Genomic DNA, 22140 nt, shown 5'->3' with positions numbered 1-22140 from the left:
TACATAAGAAGTCTCAGAAGCCTTCTGTGTACTAGGAGGGGAAAAACAGTTTAAAATTTAACTAAGCCTACATAAAACTACAATTCTTTTTCCCTCCCTGTGGCAGTAAATCCCATCCCAGTTTAGAGCACTTCTGCACAAACAACTGTAGTAGTACAAACAGTACGTCATGAGACCAGCTTCCTGTTGTGCCAAACCAGGTTTAGAAGTGCTCATTTTAAGCAGTTGCCAATTATCTCGTTTGTGTGTGTGTGTATGCAGCACTGAATTATGAAGACAACTATGTTGCAAATGCAAATTTAAGAATTTGAACTTTGGAGCCTCTTTACTCAGTCTTTGGAAGGTTAGGAATCAAACTACCATTTTCAGGAAGATTTACCCAAACAAAACAAAACAACAAGAAAAAAAAAAAAAATCAGACCAAAAAGTTACTGAATTCCTCTCTGTCCTGTACATGTTTTAGAAGCCATAAAGAAGTTTTTAGTTTTTATGTATCTCTAAAGCTAAGTTAATAAAACACAGCTCTCTCTCTTAAAATCCTAAAGGCATACAAAAGACCTATTAAACAGTATAGACTTTCTCCTTTTACTGAACTACACTGATGTGGCAGCACTGTGAAGCCTGCAGCTCTGTACTCCAGTGACTTTTTAAAATTCACATAAATATGGACATAAAGCTACAAATACACTCTGATGACTTGTAACAGGACTCACTGGAATACAGGATATTTTGTCTATTTCAATAGGTACTTTTGCAAAGGTCACACTTCTCAATAGGAAATTCTAATTAACAGAAGAGTTTGAGGGAAAAAAAGTTTAAAAAAAACACTTACTGCAGTAGAAGCTACTTAAGTAATATACCTAAAGAATCAATACTAAAACTAAACATTCATTCAGTTTTCTTTGAAGCTTGACTAGATTGTGAGGAAACATTAGAATTCCACTTATTTTGAACTTCCTCTCTGCAGTTCTGCCTTTCATTTCTACCTAACAAGCTAAGAAAGTAATTTTACTGATATAAGTAACAGCAGCATTTATAATTCAAAACTCCTTAGATTATTAAATAATTCAGATGTTGTATTAGTGAACATATTATCAGCATTCAGAAAAACAAAAAAAGGATGGTTTTTTTTACCTCAGTAAAACTAGATAAACTGGATACAAAATGTACTCCCAAGTTTCAACCAAAACAACTTCTAGTTTCCTAATTCTACAAGATGGAAGTATGTTCTGGGGACTTTCAACATTGAATCAAATTTCAGGACACTATCCTTGCCAGAAAGGTACACCTCACACGCTCAGCTGTCAGGCTCAGCCTATACTAAAACACTCTTCTTTACAGGCTCAAACATTCTGGTAATTGACATGCTTGCAAAGGAGCTAAATTTAACTTACCTCTTGCCCAGCGAACAGGGTAAAGATGTTTCCACAGAGATCCAGTTTTAGCCAATTGTGACCATTCAGTGCTTACTTGACTACACTGACATAACTCTTGGGGGTTAAGGTAACTGAAAATGGTCACCATTACTTCAGGAGGGAGACTAGTAATATTTGTGGTGTGCCCTGTTACTTCGGTTTCTGAAATACAGAAAGTGTGTGTTAAGTGAAGCACAGCCTCACAGCTTTAATAACAGTAGTGGAACTCACATTTTGACTAGAACAATGAAAAAAATGTGTCTGAAAAAATTTTAACTGTTAAAGATGGGTATTGGTTTGGCTTCAAAATGCTTCCACTGTAACGACATCTTGAACAACAACAACAAACCAGCTCAGTTTTCTGTTTGCCATTTTCTCATCTGACTTATTCAAAAAAAAAGTAAATTAATGCTACTCAACCACAGAAAGATGAAAGCCGTACCTGCTGTAAATGAAATGCTTTAAGAAAAATGCCTTCTGTTGCAGATGGTATCTGTACCTGGTCTGCCACATTCCCAGGAAACAGTACTAGCACGCAGAACCTACCAGCTGGGACCGCTCTCGCTGGAAGCGCTCAGCCTCTTGACTGGGACACAGAAAAGTTCATGCTCAACTCTTTGCACCTGTTTTGAGTTTTATTTCTAGCTTTAGCTGCTAGCATTGACAATTTTAACATCTGAATGGTGATGAGCCATTCAGGCTGTAAAGTAATACTAAGTACTCGATGAGAGACTAAAATTTAACCACTCTAAGTAATACTCCAATGGACAGCAGCAGGAACTATTTCCAACAGCTCTCCCTGATCACCATACTGCAAAGACAGCTGTGAACTATATAAAATAACAAATTCTGACCTTTGGTTAGTGAGGCCTTTGGCTCTCTTAAGGTATTTTTAATGTTTTGTTTCAGAACAATTTTCTTAAAAAAATATTTCTAAGTTTTCTGAGTTTTCACGAGTCCTTTAAAATAGCAGGCTTTACTAATAGTGGGGTTTTACTTTTGAAGTGCCTAGAACTGTTACAGAGAGAGAAGCATCAGATTTTTTTCTTATTTTTTTTTTTTTTGCAAAGAAGCTTCAAAAGTGAGCATAATGTAAACTTTCCCACCTGACAAGCTATTGCTACTTCAAAACAATACAATTAAATACAGTTTCACTTAATGAATCAATGTATTCATTTGTACAACTAGCATGTTGCTGCATGAATTACAGAGAATTTAGTAAGAAAAATGAAGTTAAGCCTGCACAGGACTGCAAGGTCTATGCTTTTTCTATCAAGGTCTATGTTACTTTCTTCTCTTTCTAAAAAAATGAATGCAAGACACATATTCTCCTTTCCCAAAGTCTAAAACACAACAATTGCAGAATTTACTACTGTCCTAAAACTGCTATTCCAGCTAGATTTAACAGCAAGTAATGCCACAAAGCTACGTTTGTCACATTCATCTATAAAGACTCAAAAGTATTTCACAGAATGGACCATGATCTTTTCTGAAGGCTTCACCTGGAGGGCAGAAAATGACCAGTTGAGTAGTTCAGAGAAGTCAAGTTTCATCCAAAAAATCTGATTACAGAGTAATTTTTCAAGTTTTTCTAATAAGAGCAGAACATCTTATCAACATCACGAACTCAGTCCATGATAACTCGCTCTACGTATCAGACTCACACCAGCATTACAGTTTTGTACATTAACTCCCCTTCCTTGGGGCATCAATTCTTTTTTGTTAGGAGTGAAAACTGTAAATACTGACAACTTAGGCTGATTCAGCAATCATAAAACAAGCCTGAAGTCTACTTTAGTAGTTATCCATTTAATCTAAGTTTCACCAGAAAAGGTAGTTAGAGATAAATGCAAAATAAATACCCACTTTCAGAACACACATTTCATCTGACCTATTCACATGCTGTGCAGATTCATTCCCTTGCTTTACTCCACGCTCACAGGTCCTTTCTCATTCCTGAGAGGCCCAGGAAAGTTAGCTAATGGAGCTAGGAAGGTGAATGTTTTTAATTTGAAATATTAATAGGTAACTATTTTGTATTATTAAAACATCAACACAAAAAGCTTACAAAGCTGACCTAAAAACCAAGAATGAAATGCAGAGTCTGCAAATAGAACATATAATTTAAATGGAAGTGTGAAAATAGAAGTTAAATACTCTTTTCATCTGTTTATTCTATCAAATATTAACATGAGAGGGAAGGGAGCAGAACAATGTTGACAACAGGTAAACAGTGACATTATAACCTGCCAAGATGCCCATATCAAACAATAAAATTTCTGAAGTTTCAAAACTGGTTTGTAGGTATACCCATTTTATAAGAACTACTCTGTCTGCCCATACATAACTTTAGGTATGTCACTGGTGTGGCTTTTTAGATAAAAACTGCAGCTTGAAAGTTACTTTAATTAGATACTTCACCTTGATCTGCCTTCTCATCCACAGAGTACTTAAAGACCTTCTGAAGCTCTTCTGCCTGATTCCACTTACTGAGACCTCTGAATTCTGCAGCCTCTTTCTGTGAGCAGTGTTGTGCAATTACTTTCTTCTTAATATCTTTCAGCTCTTCATAAGTAAAGTATTCCATCAACATTGGCTGAAAAACCTAACACAAAGGAAAGAGGGAAAAAACCTGGTGCTGACAGAAATAGTTAATAATGCTACACAGACCTACCAACACAGAATTTCCTATTTCAAATGCTCTCAAAGTAAAACCTGTCATACATTAAGGGAACCTAAGGACAGGACCATGGAAGTTTTAAATTCTAACCCCCTGCTTTCTAACAGAACACTGCACAGTATCAGGCAAGAAGTTTTAATCGTTTTCCCCATCAGAATAGGGAAGGGACTAAAGTTGCTTAACCTATGTAACTTATTAAGGTACTCACATGGAAGGCAAAAGTAGCAAGGAAGAAAAACATGAGAAAAGACTTCCCATGGACAGACTTCAGAATATGCTTCTCAGTTTTTGGATACCCATAAATCATCAGACTGGCAGTACTAGTCTACGTTTCAAATATAGGTCAGAAGCTGTTTGGGAGTGTCAGTTTGAGTCATGAAGCACTGGTTTACAGAACCTCTCTTTTCTCATTTAAATTTTGGTATACAGCCATTTTAACTACTTGCTGCAAACAAATCCCAACCCCAATGGACTTTTGCTATCGATTTTTTCAAGAATTATTATTTCATCATAAGCTTCTTATATATTCAGTTTCAGAATGTGTCACTTTCCAGTCAGAGAACTGAACAATGTCACCACAGTCTTGAATGCAAATTAGCATAGCAATAAAAACAGAGAACTGAAAAAACAATGAACCTCTAAGCCATTTGTCTCTACTCAGTTATTCCAAACCCCAAGGAAGATCTCCATCACATTTGAAGAAAATCTTTACCTCCTCTTCCTCCTTCATATGAGGAAGGAAATCCCTGGTAAAGGCTTCCAATCTCTCCTTCAGCTGTTTCGCATAGTTTAGCTGTTCATATTCATTCTGAGAAGAAAGCAAAGACTTAATGGTTACCCAGTCTCATCCAGTCATCCAAGGATTGAACTGTTCAATAAAGTAGAGGTTCAAAGGAAAGCCCATTACGCCCTTCCCATGCATGCAGCAGGTCTGCTCTATTTCATGGCAAGAACATGTTTACTTAATGACGCTGACACTCTGCACTGGCGTGTTAACAGGCAGAGCAAAGAATTCCCTTCCTGTCCGAGTCCAATTTATTTTCTAGGCATACATGAATTCGTTTGTCTAATCCCATTTTTACTTTGGAGCAAAGACTGAAATCTGCCAGTCTACAATCTCACACAATATTCAAAGAAGTAGAAGACTAAATTAAGTATTTGCATGGTTTGTATAATACAGTTTCTAGGACAGAACGCTTCTACCTCATCGTTTAACTGAATACATTTTACCTTAGTTATTCTAAAATTTAAACTTACAAATTATTAACAGAATTTACAGTCAGAGATACTATACAGATTTTTACTTTGGAAATTCAAAGAACTCTAAAATAATGATGTAACTGACTTTTAAACGTTCAAGTTAGTCCAACCTCATATATCAATTTGTTATTCTCTGAGTCACTAATAAGAAGCTGGTTCTGAAATCTGCCCAGTAACTGCAACATACTGAAGTTCCTCCTAACTGTTACAGTAAATGTTTTTCTTTTCAAGGTTCTACAATATCAAGAAATGCTGACTATTACAGAGAAAAGCTTAAGCCATCAGTTTAAACTAATCACTCCATAAAAACAGTTAAATATTAACTGAAGTTAATGTATCTAAAGAGAACTAAAGAAATCTGTTTTTGCACACAGCAAACAGAATAACACTAGCATCCTATCAGAGAAGGTGTAACACAAATCTAAGTGCTAAATTTCCCTCTTTCCTTCATTTCCTGATTTGTTAATGGACACAAGACAAAACTAAAGGTTTATGATGCATAGGGAAAAATTATTTGTATGTTTCCCAGGTCAAAACAAGGCTTAGATGGCCAAACAGAGTCAATCAACTGCATATTTAGTATTTTTCTTACTGAAAATCTGGACCACACATACTAGAAATGTATTGTGGGATGTCAAATGACTACTGGAGACAATAGTTCTTAAGGGGCAGGAAGGGGGACTTGAGTTGGATACCCCAAGAGAACGACATGGAAGAATTCAAGAAGAATTCTACTGGAAAAGAACTTAAGAGATAATCACTGTCAAAAAAGCCAGCTGGAGAAATAATATTTAGAGCTCTTTGACAACTGGATCATTAACAGGACCACATGAGTCACAGAATAAAACAATGCTGCTTTTTTTTATAAGTCTGGGAATCATCTCCATTTGTGGCAACAATACAATGCTGTGCATCACCAAAAAAAAAAAAAAGAACCTCAAGGTTTCCTAAGAAATTAATAAAATCCCATTTTTTCTATAGCCAGAAACTTCTGACTAGTTAGTAAAACAGTCATTATATTTGGAATTTCCATGCTATCTCTCCAAAGCACCTCAAATTATACAGTGAAGACTGTCACAAAACATCTCTGAAAAGGATTTTCATTTAGTAATTGTGGTGAATAGCACAAGAAGTTGTGTTTCAGCCTAGAAAGTATCAAAAAAACCATAAAAGTTTCTTCTTCCTCCATTTCTTCATAGAGAATATGAAGAGGCAAGGCAAGCTAATATGTAATCACGTCATGTTTTCCTCAGGTCACAAATCTCTCATAGTCTACTTACCTTTACATTCTTTAGCCCTTTCTCAAAAAGGCTAAGCATCTCTGAGAGCTTGTTGTCTGAGTGCACATTGTACACTGTCCGGCTACGCTGCTGAAGCAAACCAATGATGCACTCATTTTCAATCTGCTCGTGCATTTTAAATTCCTTGAATGTGGCATAAAGAGATTGCAGCAGAGCCCGAAAATCATTGTTGTTGGAGAAGTTGGTCTTGGAAAGCTAGGAGAAAGAAAAGTTCACAAAAAAACAATGAAAATCATGTCAAACACAAATTAAATCCTTAGACTAGGGGATTCATTGGGATTCACTGCTCCCCTTATTTATAAACGGTAAACACCTTCAGTTTTTAAAATAAAGAAGTAAAGAATCCAGCAAAATCAAAGTTGTATTTAAGCAACATAAACCAAATCTTGTGAAACACTGAGGTAAACAAATGTAGAAAGATTTCCTGGCAGAAGTCAATGCAATCTCCCCAGCCCTACAGGTTACTGACAGGCTTTGGCCCTTTCCCAATCCACAATTTTGTCCATACCAAAAAGCAATTAACATAGGTCCCTGAGCCCATCCTTAAGGATGAATTATCCACAAGGAATATTGAGTCCTACCACTGAACACAAACTACATTAGTTGTTGGAGGTTTCTAATGGAGCAAAACCCAAAAAATCAAGACAGACCAAAATTCTAGGTAATACAGTAGTGCCATTTTTACATGTATAGTCATCATTGGCAACAGTACATTTTATACCTGCATTTTCCTTCAGTGAACGTAGAAAACCAGTGTCTTTTCCATTCTTATGCTTTATTCCATGTGCAGATTCAAGAATCCTAGTCTACAGTAGTATACAAGACCAAGCAGTCTAAAAGATCTCAATTCAGAAAACAAGCTGCCACAATACTGAGAAGTGGTTTAGCTACCAAGACGCTGGAATCTACGGGGTTTACAAGAAATGGGAATCTGAGACATACGTATTCAAACATATTACTTACATCAAAAACAACTACAAATTGAGACCTGCAAAACTTTTTTTCATCACAAGCCCCCAAATGTACTTACTCATTGTGACATTGCATGCCACTTCCTGGCAGCCATAAGCAAAACGCAACTGAAACGTGCTGGACACCTGCCAAATCCTTATGCAACTCCAAGTAAGCTGTGCATACTGTACATTACATGCTGGGCATATGAGCAAAATTATTCTCACTATGGAAAGACAAAGTTACTTAGCCCCAGAAGAGAGAGAAAACACAGCAAAGTTTAAGAGGATTTTTGGTTGTTTTTTTTTTCTTTTTGTCCAATATGCTTTAGACCAATTAGTGACAGATGTCAGAAAAAACCTGATGGCTGCAACACACTGTTAGGATTTGAAGCATACGTTGTTACATATCCCTAATGGGGAAAGATCTTGGCTTCAAAGGCCATATCAATTGCACACTATGCCCCAAGAATGCAGCACTAGGAACAGTGGCACTACACAAAACTGAGGGCTTGACTTTCCACATTGAAAAGCAGAAGCCTGAGCAAGCACAGGTCATGGGCACAGAAGCATCTCCTCAGACAGCCTCCTCACCTCCCGGCACCTGTGAATCACATCTCAATAACTAACTGTGCTTTCTCAGGTGGCATTTCCTTTGATTAACAACAGTGTTGATATAGTTCATTCTACCCATAAGGATCCACAAAGTGACTGGAGGCAGTCCCCAAAGACCTTTTTCCCTCCAAGAATCCCATGTGCCCCCAAATACTTAGCATTTTGATTGACTTTAAAAATGTAACAAAGACTGCTGAAGTGGGTAACAGGTAGGTGTGTAACACAAATCTACTGTATTCTGTAAAAACAAATCATGAAATTGGTTCTGATAAAAAACTAGAATCTTCTCACTGTCTTGACTCAAAGCCTTTTCAAGATACAAAATGTTCTGTTGAATCTACCTATTGTCATCCACAAATTTGGAATAAATAAATAATTTCTTTGAGCATGCAATTTAAGAATGTCCATTAGAAATGGATTGTTATAGAAGCCACTGTAACATGAAGCACTTGTATATTCACCTCTGCTACTGAGGGTTCCTGCAGATATGCAACAGATTAGGACTTATGGAGACGATATTGAAGTTTAGTAACTATACTTAAATCAGAAATCACTGTATTACAAAGGTCAGCCAAAGCTGAGAACAACTGGCTTTTCAGAGGACAGGTAGCTTAGCAACCAAGTCACTCAGTCAGACCTGTAATTTCATTACCAGGACTGAAGTCCCATGACGGGGGACCAAGACTATTAACAGACAGAAGCTACTCCATTCCAAGGTCCATTTTTCACCAGCTCTAACAAGGAAAACTACTGCTGGAGTTTAGTAGTGCAAAAAGAAAAGTCACATCCCCCCAAATTCAAAGAGAGAATGGCAAGGGAGAGGAAATGGATTATGAAATTTTCTTGACTCATCAAAAATATTAATATGGTGCACGTGAGAACCCTGAACAGGCTTAAAATACACCGCACTAAACTGCAGAACCAGTGATAAAGAAACTTGTGAGCTTTCTGAGCTTCTGAAGACATTACATTTAAACAGCTGTTCAATACAGCACAACTGGATTTGTGTTTGGAATGCAAACTCTAATTGAGGAGCAGTACCAAAAGAGCAACAGTTTCAGTGGCTCCTGAAATTTAACAATTATTCATAATCCAAACAGCGTGGGCAACTGTCCAAACAACACTCAGTCCTTTGTATTGTAAAGTATGTTTGAAACACTTGAGAGACTTATGGCTGATGCAGGGATCCTCTAGAAGTAAATTCAATACTAACTGAATTTATTAAAGCTTTTTTAAAAGAAAATAAATGATGCAATTAAAGCATAGCCATACCTGAAAAACCTTTGTAGCTCAGACAAGTATATGCTAGTTTTAGGTGAGTGTCCAACTTACCAGACTATAACAGAGCCATTCACACAGTCAAGATGAATGCACAGACTTACAGCAAACATACATCTTTCCTTACTGAAACATGATGTTTAACTTTTGCGCTTTAAGAACAAAATACCAATACTGGCAATATTAACAGCAATTGCTCTTCAGACAGTGCTTCATGTTCACAACACTCAACTGAAATAACTCTACACTCAACTCTTGTACCTCCCTCCTGGCTTTAGTGCTTTCATTAAAAAAATGAAACTTCCTGTCTGATGAAGACAAGACACATTTCTATCCACAGTGCTGTGAATACGTAAGGAACCTCCAAACTGCTAACTGAATCACCAAACAAAACACAGCATTTAACTTGGTTTCTGGAAGTGTTTTATGCATGTGCCAATATGGAAAAATGTGTTCTTAGAGAAAGGAAATTAATTTTCCAGTAATGTTAGTTTACAGTGAGTAAACTGAAACAGTTTTTTCCAACTAACTATGCCAAAAATAAATTTAAGGAGTAAAAAATGTTTGCTTCTTCCTTCCAAGCATACTATGAATCAACAAGGAGAAAGCAGCAAAGAGAAGTAAAGAAAAGGTACACTGCTCTTATCAAAATTTGCAGTAAGCAAAGTCCATGCTGCCTGTTAACACTCCCAGTTACAAGTATCGCTATTCCCAACTTCAAGCTGGAAAACTACAAAAATATGGGGAAAGAATATAGGAGTGGGAAAACTTATTTTTCCACTCTCCCTACAGATTTCACTAATTTAATACGGAATCATAAATGGAATCATAAAATGCATTAAACTTTAAAAAGTTTAATGTGGCTACAAATTCACAAACCAAATTAATTTCAAATGAAGGTTTCCCCTATCAGCACCTTAATTCTGAACAACTACTAACCTTAAAAATACAGTATAGAATCTAAGAAAATTGAGTGCATTCTTTTCTTCCTGGTTTTCTCAATCAATTGTTGTTCTTTTGCATGTGTCATCCCAAATTACATTTTTGGCAGGTCATTCCTCTATATTCTGTTTTCTACATATAACTATATTAAGACTTGTACAATCAGCTGATAGCCACAGAATATGAAATAGAAGACATAATATTCCTGATAATCAATGTTCTTGATAATCAATAGACTAGACTTCTACCACTAATCAACTCAGCAGATTTAAAACTAATTTAAAAAACAGTAAAATATTTTTCATTATAGAGCTGGTAGACCATTCTGATTAAAAGAAAAAAGGTATCTAGATAAATATCAGAAAAGTTTTTCACCCCCAAGGTGGCTGGGAAGTGGAACAGGCTCCACAAGGAAGTGGTCACAACACCAAACCTGACAGAGCTCAAGAAGTTTTTGGACAACACTGTCAGGCACATGGTCTGACTGTTGGAGTTGGGATTCTTGCGGAAGGCCGGGAACTGGACTCAGTGATCCTGATGCATCCCTTCCAACTCAGAATATCCTATGATCCTATTCTATGATTCTATGAAAAAAAAACCAACTGATTTTTAGAATGGAATAGCACCAGGGGATAAAAAAGAAGCAGGCACTACTAGTCAGCTGTATCTTTTCACTGTTATATTTTTAGGTATTAGCATATGCAGTAGCACTAAAATTGAAAGGACAAACCCGCACTCTGCAGAGGCATTCATCTCAATTTCAGGCACAATAAAATGGAGGAACAAAAACCGTAACAAGGTGTGCCTGTGCCAACAGCAAGAGCATGCAGGTTCATGTTATTCTTAATCTGCTGGAAATGAGGGCGTGGCTATGGGGAAGGAAACACACCGAAGGAGCAGCCCTGCCTCTAGCTGTAACTTTGCTGCAGCTTCCCTGGAATATCTGCTGGCAATCATGCAGCTGCAAGATGAATGTATCTGGCGTACTAATCCAGGGAGGAGCTCTGCCTTTTACTGGGCTCATTTTTCACCTGGTTGGAGCACTAGTAACACCCAGTTATACACCCTGTCTTACTTAAGAATCCCCAAGAAGTTCAGTTGACATTGTCCCCAAGGAAGAACTCGGGTGCTGAGGTAGCTTAGTCAAGAGAATGACTGTCCTCAGTGTCACCTCTCCTTGGCTTGCTCTTTATGTAAAGGTATACAAAGTGAACAGTAAGACAATTAGCTAAACTGCTTCACACTCCCACCTGTTTATGTGTATGAAGCCTTAAATCACAGGAGAAATGTGTTTTCTACCCTTGGCACCTTTCTTGGCACTGGGTCAACCCAAAATAATAGCAATTAATTAAACAGGAAGGACAGAATGAGGCAGAACTCAACAGGAAATCAAAAGCTTTCAAATGTCCTTCTTTCTGTTGTTGTCTTTTCAATGCAACCTTGTCCTTTGTGTAATCTTCTAGCTGTTTTGCAGCATCACTGTCTTGAAATAGCTTTTAAAAAAACCAAAACAAACAAAAAGCCCCACAAACCGAAACCAACCAACAAACAGTACACAAGATTCAGGCACACAAAATTACAAAATTATTTTGTTTTCAAAGACTGGCAAACAGGGAAGGTAAAACCTCAGATTCTATTTTCAAAGGCTAAGATCAAGCTGATAAAAGCTAAGCATAAGGGAACAGTGAAAAAAACTCTTGTATTTCCATTTTTACTGTTGTCTTCCATACCACTGTCTTGTACTACATCCATAGTCAGTTTTGTCTAATGAACACCTATAGACGAGGTTTTGAATCATGAAGATCATTTCACAGTGAGACATGAATAACAACATAGGATTAACTCAACCAAGATTTTCAGTGATTCAATTTCTACAAGAGTCAGATCAGACAGTAGAAAGCACAGCTAACCTAAGCTAAGCTAAAAATCAGCTAAGCCTCTTTCACCATGTGATTTCCACAGGCAGAACCTTACCAAGGCTGGAAGAACAAAGATTGTCACCACATCTGTAGAAAAGGACCAAAAAGAATAAAAAAAAATTAAAATCAATTAAAAAGCTACTAAATACACTATGAGCTACAAGGGCCTCAAATGAAAACATAATGAACACTTGCAACTATGCTGTTATTTATCTAGCTGTGTCACACTATTCTACATGACATAGAAGACTTCTTTCCCATTTTACACCCTCAAGGATACAGATTCTTGCTAAGACCTCACCTTCAACTTTCTATGAGGTCATACCTGAAGTCCCAGGAATGAAATCTCCCACTGCAGTAACTCACAGAACCACAGCAAAAATGTGTTTGCTCGTCTGCATCAGTCTCACTACAAGTTCCCAACACAAAGGTGGGCACTGGAAAAATTCACCACTCCATCTTAATCCATCTTGGGCACTAACTGCAAAAGCAAAAAGCCAAGTCTCGAGAATTACAGCTTGTAGTATTTAATCAGTTAAAGAGTATTCTAGGATAACTGCACAAAACCTGTACTGATACACAGTAATTACAGTTCTTGGATTTCTACAAGGCATCAGTTTCTTTTTTTCTTTTTTTTTTCTTTTTTTATAACACAGAATGTGAGAGAATAAATTGTTGCTTAAAGCAGAGAAGGACAAAGGTGGGCTGTAACAGCTCTCCAGAGCAGACTGGGAAAGAGGATGAAAGATCAGAGCAGTATATGAAAAATGAACAGGAAACTTTTTTCATACAATACAAGGGCAAAAATAGTTAATAACCAATTACTTGGGAGAAAAAACTGCTACCATGTCTGGCAGGCAAAAATATATATATATAAAAGCATCTGATAAGTAAGAAAAAATAGGTTTTTTGAGAGACAAAATTAAAGAAATTATGAGAAGGTAACAACAAGTGCTAGAAGTATCCTGGAAAAAAAGAGTGAAATTGCTATGCAGCTCTGAAAAATTTCAATAAAACCCCAAACAATTTTTATGACTGTTGTCCGTTATTTCAGACCTCCTGTGGCACTCAAAACACATTTATTTTAAAATGTAGATATTTAAAACACATTGTCACTTTCAGATTAATTTTCAAAATATTCTTCTTAAGAAAAAATAATTCAAACCTGCCACTTCCCAAAAGATATGGCAAAAAGTTACTGAACTATTCAGGATCCCAAAGCTAAGATGGAAAGATAACTGGTACAACCCCTGATGAAACAGACATAGACAACAAATTGCTCACCTACCTCTGGATGCTAATGAGGAGATTTAATTTCCTTCTATCAAGGAAGGAATTTCCTTCCATCTTTTGCCTGCAGTGACAGCATAGCCCACCTAAATCTGCAGACTTACTAGGACTAAACATCTCAAGTAGCTCTTTCATAGGTGAAGGCAGATGCTCAGTGCTACAGAACATTAACTGAGAATAACCAAAAATTATCGATTTCTAAATCAACTCACATCCATTTAAAGCAACACTAGAAAATGAATGGCAGTGTACTGAAACACTGAAAAGGGATTTCAAAAGGAAAACAAAACCTTTATCAACATTTTTTTAATTAGAAGTACAGATACACTTACCTTCTTGGAACAGGCATTTTCTGTTCTCAAGGCATGACAGGAAAAATTTCACTTGGAAAAATTAAGTCCTAAGTTAATAATTGGTCCAGTTTTCCAGATTTCAGTCCCCCTGGCTGCCACAAAAAGTATTATCTTAATAATGCCCTGTCCAATGCTTTACAATGCCAAAACAACTTCATTCAGAGTATTTTTCACTCCTAAATGGTTCATCATACTACAGGTGACATAAGAAAATCACAAACTTCATACATGAAAACAATTCATTCTCTTCAACAGAAGCCAAAGGTAACTGCAAGTAAATTGAACAGAACAGCATTTAGACTTCAAATTAGGAGGACAGAGAACACAGATTACAGGAGAAAAAAAGTGATATTTTAAGTCAACTATTTAATAGGAAAGGCAGATGACAACAGAAAATCTTAAAGTCTTCTTTGCTCAAGTCTGTATAAAAAAATTAATTAGGAAAAATATTTATGGCAATTAATTTTTAGCAACGAGTCAGAAGTGTAAACTAGGAAATAAAAATACTAGTTAAATATTTATGCAAGTTCAATGCATTTAAGTTACCAGAACATGACAAAATTGATCCAAATTTCCAGGAAGAACTAGCCAAAGCAATTAATGAACCATGAGAAATAACTGCAGAGATCTTTTGTAGAAAGATGAGCTCACAGGAGACTGAAGTCAGACAAAAGAAGGACCTTAGATGTTTTTGCTCAAACACCCAAAGGTTTCACAATAAAGCTGAGCTACTAAAGCCACTGTTCCCTCCTGCCATGGTTCATCCTGTTCCCTCCCATACTGACAACCTGGTTCTGGAGCTCGTTTGACCTCTTAGTGAGCCAGTTTTACTGAATCACCTTTCGCTTCAGTTCCCTAGATGAACTAGCTGCTCATCAAGGGGCCAGACAAGCACAAAGGATATCATCAGCAATTAACCCTTCCAGCAGCAATCAGTTATTACATCCACTCAGTCACAGTATGAAGTCTCACACTAGTTTGGAGAGGCAGACAGAAAGGCAGAACAAGCACTCAAACACCGTTATCTTCATTGCAGCATTTAGGAGGGCAAGCATTTTTCCCTGTTCCCAAAGCACCCTTAACTTGCTAGGCAATTCTGTAACACAAAGATTTGAAAATCTGCTTTGGCTGCAGTAACTCCATAGGCCAGCAGGAAGTTTGAAATCCCATACTGGAAGACCAGGTGCCTTGCTTCTCGGAAAGGCCTAGCCAAAACTTAATCACAGGCTGTACGTAGACCTGTTATTTGAGTAGTCCCAATCTTGAAGCTATAAGAACTAACAGTTGGCCAGCACAGATACAACTTCCTTTTGATAAGATAACCAAACTACTTTAAGGGAAAATGATACATGTTACAGATCATGATTTCTCTAAGGTATTGTTCTGCCTTACAGCAAAGTAACCGAGTCTTCAGGAAATCACAGGGTAACTCAAGCACTTGCAAACAGTGCTCTCAAGCCCAAGCTACCAGTTTCCAACTAAACCAAAATGAGATTTTCATTATCAGCTGAAATCTGTGTTGCTTCGTTTGTGACAGATACGATACTTTCAGACATAGCTAGGAAGGCTGGTATTACACAAGTGGCACATTCTCGAGTGCAGAAAACACAAGACCATAATGCAACAACAGAAAGTGCCCCACTGGACATCAGCACGCTGAGGTGGACAAGTGCATACTGCTGCATACAGAATAGGAGTCTAGTGACAAAAATGAAAGGGAATTTGAGCATCAGTCCTCAGAGAAGCATGGGATTAGAGAAGCACAAAGCAAGTATGCTGCTGTTAAAAAAAGAACTGCAGAACAACAAATCTGCTCTACTCGACACCAGCAATGTCCTGTTCTGCACAAGATTCCAGGAAAACACAGACATAGTTAGGCTGAGGTTTCACAGTAGCTTCAGTCAATCTAGTTGCTGGCTGTCACAGTCCTACTTTCTGCCTCCCACTGGCTTCAGTACCGATCTGACCGATGCTTGCTGGCAGCACTACATCAACAGAAAACCTACCCTGCTTCAGAAAAAAAAATGTTTTCTGCCAGATTGGAGCCTTTGTGAGTCACCTCAAGCACTGATGGGAGCAAGAAAGGCAGGCAGTGATAACAGCAGCAGTCAAAGAGCTTAAACTGTCGGAGAATGGCAGCTTAGTTCCGACAAGAGCAACAAGTATGCTGAGGTACAGCAAGCCTGACCCATGTGATGAAGTAGAATGAATCAGTTTGCTTAAGCTAGAGAACGGATAACTAAGATGGAGGACATGGCTACAACTGCAATTCAGCACAAGATCTTTCTGAAAACGAAGAACAGTTCACTAGAGATGGGAAAACAGAATCTGCTCTATTTGTAGCAAAGATGACGTCAGGCATTAGGACAAGCATTTTAGTTATAAAAACTGTCTGCTGTAACACTCCACTACCTACAGGGGGAACTTCCTCAGAGCACTTAATGAATTTTCTTATCATCAGAATAGGAGATAGATTTGATAACAGGGTAGATTACCTTATTAAATATAATTATAATTACTCGTATTATGCAAGTCCAGGGCAGTGTATACAACATGGGTAAAAATGCCATTTAAGAATGCAGCAAAGGTACAGTGAGATCTTTGCTAGCAACAGCTAAAAAAGTAGGATAACCTTCCTAAAGCACCAAACAGCTTAAATGTCCAATTTACTGTTCTGTCTTACACCAAGTCCTGGAAGAACAAAATAAACTGTGTATCTCTGTCCTAAAGGATTAATTGCCTATGTTTTAAATACATCAGAAACATCATAATCGTTCTCCTGAGAAGAAAAGCAAGAATGAACCCATTTCACCTTCCCTAACATTTGTTGGAATTTACTGAATTCGGACATTAGCAGCAACTACATTACACTGTACAGGGAACCTGATGAACACAGGTAACATGTAATTCACAAAATTAAAGAACCCTCAAGGTCAAACTAAGCATATAAAGAGCATGGCTTTGGAGATTACAATTGCCATGTAAAAAGAACTACAGACTTACATAATTGCAGCACCTCAATCACACAAGGAGGAAATTCAAAAACTATCTGGAAGTTTTTCTGGTGCAAAGCATTAGCGTTATAAACGTCACAGGAAAGGCACAGACCCCAAGTTCTGAAACAGGGTTAAAAGTTGTAAAACTGAGCACTTCTTGAAAAAAGGGACATTCCTTCATGCTTGTATGAAGGGAGCAAAGGAAAAAGGGAGCAAAGGAAAAGGGAGCAAGCAAATTCCTGTATAAAAACTGTTAGAAAATGAAAAGTTATGAATATCACAAACTGGAGAGTTTTAATTAAAGTTTGCAATACTTAGAAAAACTGGTAATTGCTCCCCAGCAAGTTTTATCAGGCATGGTAAATTTGGTCAAAACTTTGTGGGAGGCTCAATAAAAGTAGCTAAAGTGCCTCTCTGGGAACAAAACCCAAATGACTACAAGATCTGGAGGTACAAATGAAACCTGTTCAGCAGCTGTCAACAATACACTGAAACAGCTACCAGGAGTCAGTATTTGTTTCCATTCAAATAAAATCCATTCTCTTACGATATCACAAAATTTTCTGCTGCTACAGATTAAGTTGATTGCAAATATACTCTCAGATAAAAGGCAAAGTGAAAGAAACTACACAGAGTCTCCCATTCTCCTTCCCCCAGACGCTGTGCTCACCCACCCCAGTTAGCAAATCCCGCAAAAAAAAAAAACAGCTCAAGATTTTCCTTAACTTATCAGCAAAAGGAAGAGGCACATGAAAGGATCCGGTGAATCCCAGAGCAGTGCAAGGTGGCGTGTGGAAATCGCGAAGGAAGCATGAACTCCCCCACGCTGCTGGCAGCAGCAAGCTATTGTAACTGCCTCTCATGTAACTTCACCCTTCTTTTAAATGTCTGTAGCCAATCTGGTTCTCCAAACAGCCATTTATGCCCGGAGATCGGAGGCACAACTTCTCTTGCAAGAGTGCTGGCTGTGAAATATTTGCCCAAAACCCTCCCACAACACTCAAAGCTGCCGCAGGGAAGTTTGCCTTTCAGGTGACACACCAGCCTTGATTACTTAACTACCCTGATGCAAGAATAAAAATTACTTTTGCGCACGAGCAAAATTACATGTATTTGAAATAAAAGAACATACCTAGGGTACCTTTACGCCACTCGCCAGCTGGACGCCGCGCACAGAACGGCAAGCACGGTCCCCGGCAGACCGTGAGGGGCAGCGCGCCCCGCGCCCGTGCCCTGCCCGGCTGCCAGACGAGCACGGCGGGGCCGCGCTGCCCGCGCAGGGAGCGCCAGGCCCGCGGGCGGCTCGGCCGGGCTGCCCCCCGCGCTGCGCGCCCCCTGCGCGGCACCGCCGCCCCTCCGCGCCGGGCGCAGCGGGACACGGCGCACCCCGGCCGGCCCGGCAGGGCAGCGAGGGCGGCCCCGGTGCTGCGCGGCCAGCGAGCGGCACCGGCAACCCGGGAGGGGCTCAGGAGCCCTGCGGCAGCGCAGGGCACAAGTTACCGGCGGGGCCGGGGCGCTGACAGCTGCGCACTCCTCTAACCCTCCCTCCCGCCCCGGGGCAGCGGCACGGCGGCCGCCCCGGCCCCTACCTTGTCGCAGTAGAGCCCCACGAGCTGCTTCATTCGCCAGTGCGGGGCGGAGAACACGTCCACCTCCTCGGGGAAGGGAGCCATGTTCTCCCCATGGAGCCGCGCCGCTCCCGGCGGCGCGAACGGCGGCGCGAGCATCCGCACCGCGCGTGCGCCCGCCCCGCGTGACCGCGCCCGCCGCTCCGCGCGTGCGCAGCTGGCCCCGCCCCTTCCCGCGGGGAGCAGCGGCGGTGCCGGGCCCGCCTCGGGCCGGGCCGCTCCTGCTGGGACGTTCCCGCTGCGGGTTCCGCTCCCGCCAGCAGTCACAGCCTTAGGGCCGGGCAAGCGAGCTGCAGTACTGCATGACTTGGGATCCTGTGCCTTGGCAACGCCAAGGTAGCAGCTTGTGGCTATGAAAAACATTTCCGGATTCGGTTAGGTTAGAAGATATGAGGTCATGGAGTCCAACCTGTGACCGAACATCTTGTCTACTAGGCTATGGCACTGAATGCCACGCCTTGTCTTTCTTTAAACGCCTCCAGGGATGGTGACTCCACCACCTTCCTGGGCAGCTCATTCCGATGTTCACACTTCCTGTGAAGAAATACTTCCTAATGTCCAACCTACGCCTTTCCTAGAACGTCTTCTTATCCCATTGCTGTTTGCCTGCGAGAAACGACCGAGACCCACCTGGCTGCAGCCTCCCCTCAGGTGTTTGTAGAGAGCAGTAAGGTCCCCCTAAGTCTCCTGCAGGCTAAACTCCACCAGCTCCCTCAGCTGCCCCTCACAGGACTTGTGCTCTGTTGCCCTTCTCTGGACATGCTCCAGCACCTCAATGTCCTTCCTAAACTGAGGGGCAGAGAACTGGACACAGGATTTGTGGTGTGACCTCATCAAGAAAGGTCCTAGGAAAGATATTTGTATATGCTGCAGCAGGGAATTTGCACCCAGCCTTTTGCAGTGTTTGTGCCGAACTAATAAAGTGTGTTTAACATCCAAGGCAAATGGACCAGAAACACCTGGCTGTCATACTGATCTGCTTGTGCAACATTTCAAAGTAAACAGGAACACTTGGTCAAATTGAGATTGCACAATGATTTGACAAAAGCTGAAACTGTCAGCCAACATGTAGTGTAGTAAAACTGTCAACCAGCATTGCAATGTTCAGTAAATGTCACCAAAATACATTGTCAAATGCACAATAGATGCAGCAGGCTTCTCTGACTGAAACCTTTACAAAGTCTATGTTGCAGATATTAAATGTATTAAAGCTAGCAAGTTCATAGGTTTAAGCAATTAATTGTAAATATGTTGAAATATTTTCAGCAAAGTCACATGAGTTTTTAGCCCGGTATTTCTCAACATACTTATGTTGGGAGCAAAATGCTGATAAAAGCAGTAAATAGTGAACTGAGCAGAAGAGATCATGTTATGAGTGTTATTTAGCTGACACTGAGCACAATAATCCTTTCATCTCTTTATCTAAAGAAATTACTCTTATGCAATTGCAATATTGGGCGTTTCCTTTTCCATGAATCCATTCCTCCTCAAAGGAGTTTTGAACACACTGGCCTACTTAGCCATATTTGCAAATATGTACAAACCTTGGAAGGTTAAATTCTTATGGCTTTGGGGTGGGAAAAAGAAGCAGTCACATAGGAGGGAAGAAAGGAAGGCGAAGCACAGGTGTTACACAGCTAACTAGTCAGCACAAGGTTGTTTTACTGCTTGGGCTAGTAAAGCAGAGCTCTGGCTTTGGGCTTGAGCATGTCTTTCACAGAGAGTGAACTGGCACACAAGGGAGCAGGCGAGACCTTGTGTTACTGCTGTAGGTACACATGCACTTACAGACTTACGCAGGGAAGACATAAACCCTTAAGAAACAATGTTTGAAGTTCATTGCTTACAGAAGAACTTGTGAATATAAGGTCTAATTTCCAGGCTTAAACAATGTAGTCATACTGAATTGAGGTTATTCTGCCAGAAATTCATGCTCAAGTAGTAATAGAGGATTAACGTTCCCACCTGTTACACCTTCCTACTGCTGGAACTTATCACTCCCATCTGATAGAAATAACAAGAGAGAACATGTTGGTTCCTCATCTTCTGGGGTTCAGAATATAAGCATATGCTGAATTTCATGGTTGTTCGGGTTGATATTCAGTTTGTGAACTGCAGTATCTTCAGAGCAGGTATGCTGCCAATTTTCTGACTTTTCTTTATGGGCAATAACATCTAGGAGAGAGGGACAGAGAGCAAGGAACAGTGATCTGTATCCACCATGAATTGCCAGACCCCAGGAGGTGAGATGGGCAGCCAGTTTGTGGCAGTGAATTACAGTACTACAAGATAAATATTTTAGTATTTTAATAATTAATATCCAATATTTTAATACCTGATAAAGGAATTAAAATATTGTATTTTCATGTGTAGTGTAAGTGTAGACTTGGTAACTTTTTTTCAAGAGTTCACATGGAGAAATGATTCTGAGGGTAGATTCTTCATTAATGTAACAGAAAAAGATATCACGAGATTCAGTTACTGGAAGCTAAAAGTAGACAAGTTCATGCCAGAGGTAAGGTTTTATTCTCAAGGCTATCAAACCACTGGAACCCTGGAGGTTGTTAATTTAGCCCTCATGTGAAGAATTTAGAACAAAACTAGGAAGACAAATTTAAAATGGCTGTGCTGAGTCATATCAGAGCCATTCTGACCTGATATTGTGTTTCTAGAAGTTGCCAGTGAGGAAAGGAAGCTTGACCAGAGTTGAAATGGGGATCCCAACAACTCTTGGATCCAATTTCTCTGGCATGTTATAACAGGTTGTCTATCTGCTAGGGAACCCACATTTTCTTCCACCAAGGTGCTATTTCCTAACCTAGTGTGTACTTGGAGAAGCACTCAGTATCTGTCTTTATGACTTCTTAACTTATACTGTATATTTTAAGCAAAAGTTTTAGCCTTGATGCAAAAATCAGTGACAATGTCTGCACATTTCTGTATAGAAGATCACATCAGTTATGCTTCTGGTTTCTGTTAGACCCTGAAATTACTGAGCAAAGTTTGGTTGTAGCAAAGTTGATAATAAATGTTCAGGGACTTCCATGGACTACTGCACTCTCTAATCCTGAATCCAAAGTATTGGCTTGAAACCATTAGATGAATGTTCTGATGCTCTATCAGCATGGACAGAGAGGTTAGGAAGAGAAATGGGAAGAAAAAGCATTAGAGAAGCAACGAGAGTAAAGTACACCATCTCCAGTGCCTCCACCATATCAAGTACAACATTGCATATCCATTTCTGAGTAGATCTGGCTTTCCTGAAGACTCTCCTGCAGGTAGAAAACCAATTGGCTACCTTTTATCACATTTATAGCAGAAATCCATCATCAGGAATTTACTAAATGATTAGCAAGATTTCTCCCTTGGCAAAATCCACCAGCTGAGTACCTGTGCATCAACAGAGGTGTGACACTAGATAAATAAATACACAGAAAATAAAATTATTTATTCACTGAGGCACAGAAAAGAAAGAAAGAGAGAAAAGAAAGAAGAGAAAGAGAGAGAAAGAAA

General features: G+C 39.5%; 1 protein-coding gene across 9 annotated transcripts in view; it reads right to left on the bottom strand.

Moving 5' to 3' along the window:
• FBXL5 (F-box and leucine rich repeat protein 5) overlaps positions 1-18736 on the bottom strand; it is a 34232-nt gene extending 15496 nt beyond the window's left edge. For 4 of the 9 annotated variants that reach the window (XR_004496920.1, XR_004496921.1, XR_004496922.1 and 1 more), the window contains exons 1-5: positions 18589-18734; positions 6636-6851; positions 4808-4903; positions 3837-4020; positions 1395-1577 (exon numbers count right to left, since the gene is read on the bottom strand). Coding sequence is in view for 5 of the 9 variants with exons in the window: in XM_033513598.1 (XP_033369489.1) it covers positions 1395-1577; positions 3837-4020; positions 4808-4903; positions 6636-6851; positions 18589-18726 (817 nt within the window). In the remaining 4 variants the exon portion in view is untranslated. Of the gene's footprint in view, positions 1-1394; positions 1578-3836; positions 4021-4807; positions 4904-6635; positions 6852-7377; positions 7609-18588 lie in introns of those variants that run through there. The other 5 variants (XM_033513598.1, XM_033513596.1, XM_015624151.3 and 2 more) reach the window with 5 other exon arrangements.
• Between the last annotated feature and the right edge of the window lie 3404 nt (positions 18737-22140).

This window comes from Parus major, chromosome 4 (assembly GCF_001522545.3).
Source record: "Parus major isolate Abel chromosome 4, Parus_major1.1, whole genome shotgun sequence".
In the NCBI taxonomy this organism is placed as follows: Eukaryota; Metazoa; Chordata; class Aves; order Passeriformes; family Paridae; genus Parus; species Parus major.
This window is presented reverse-complemented; position numbering and strand designations above follow the sequence as displayed.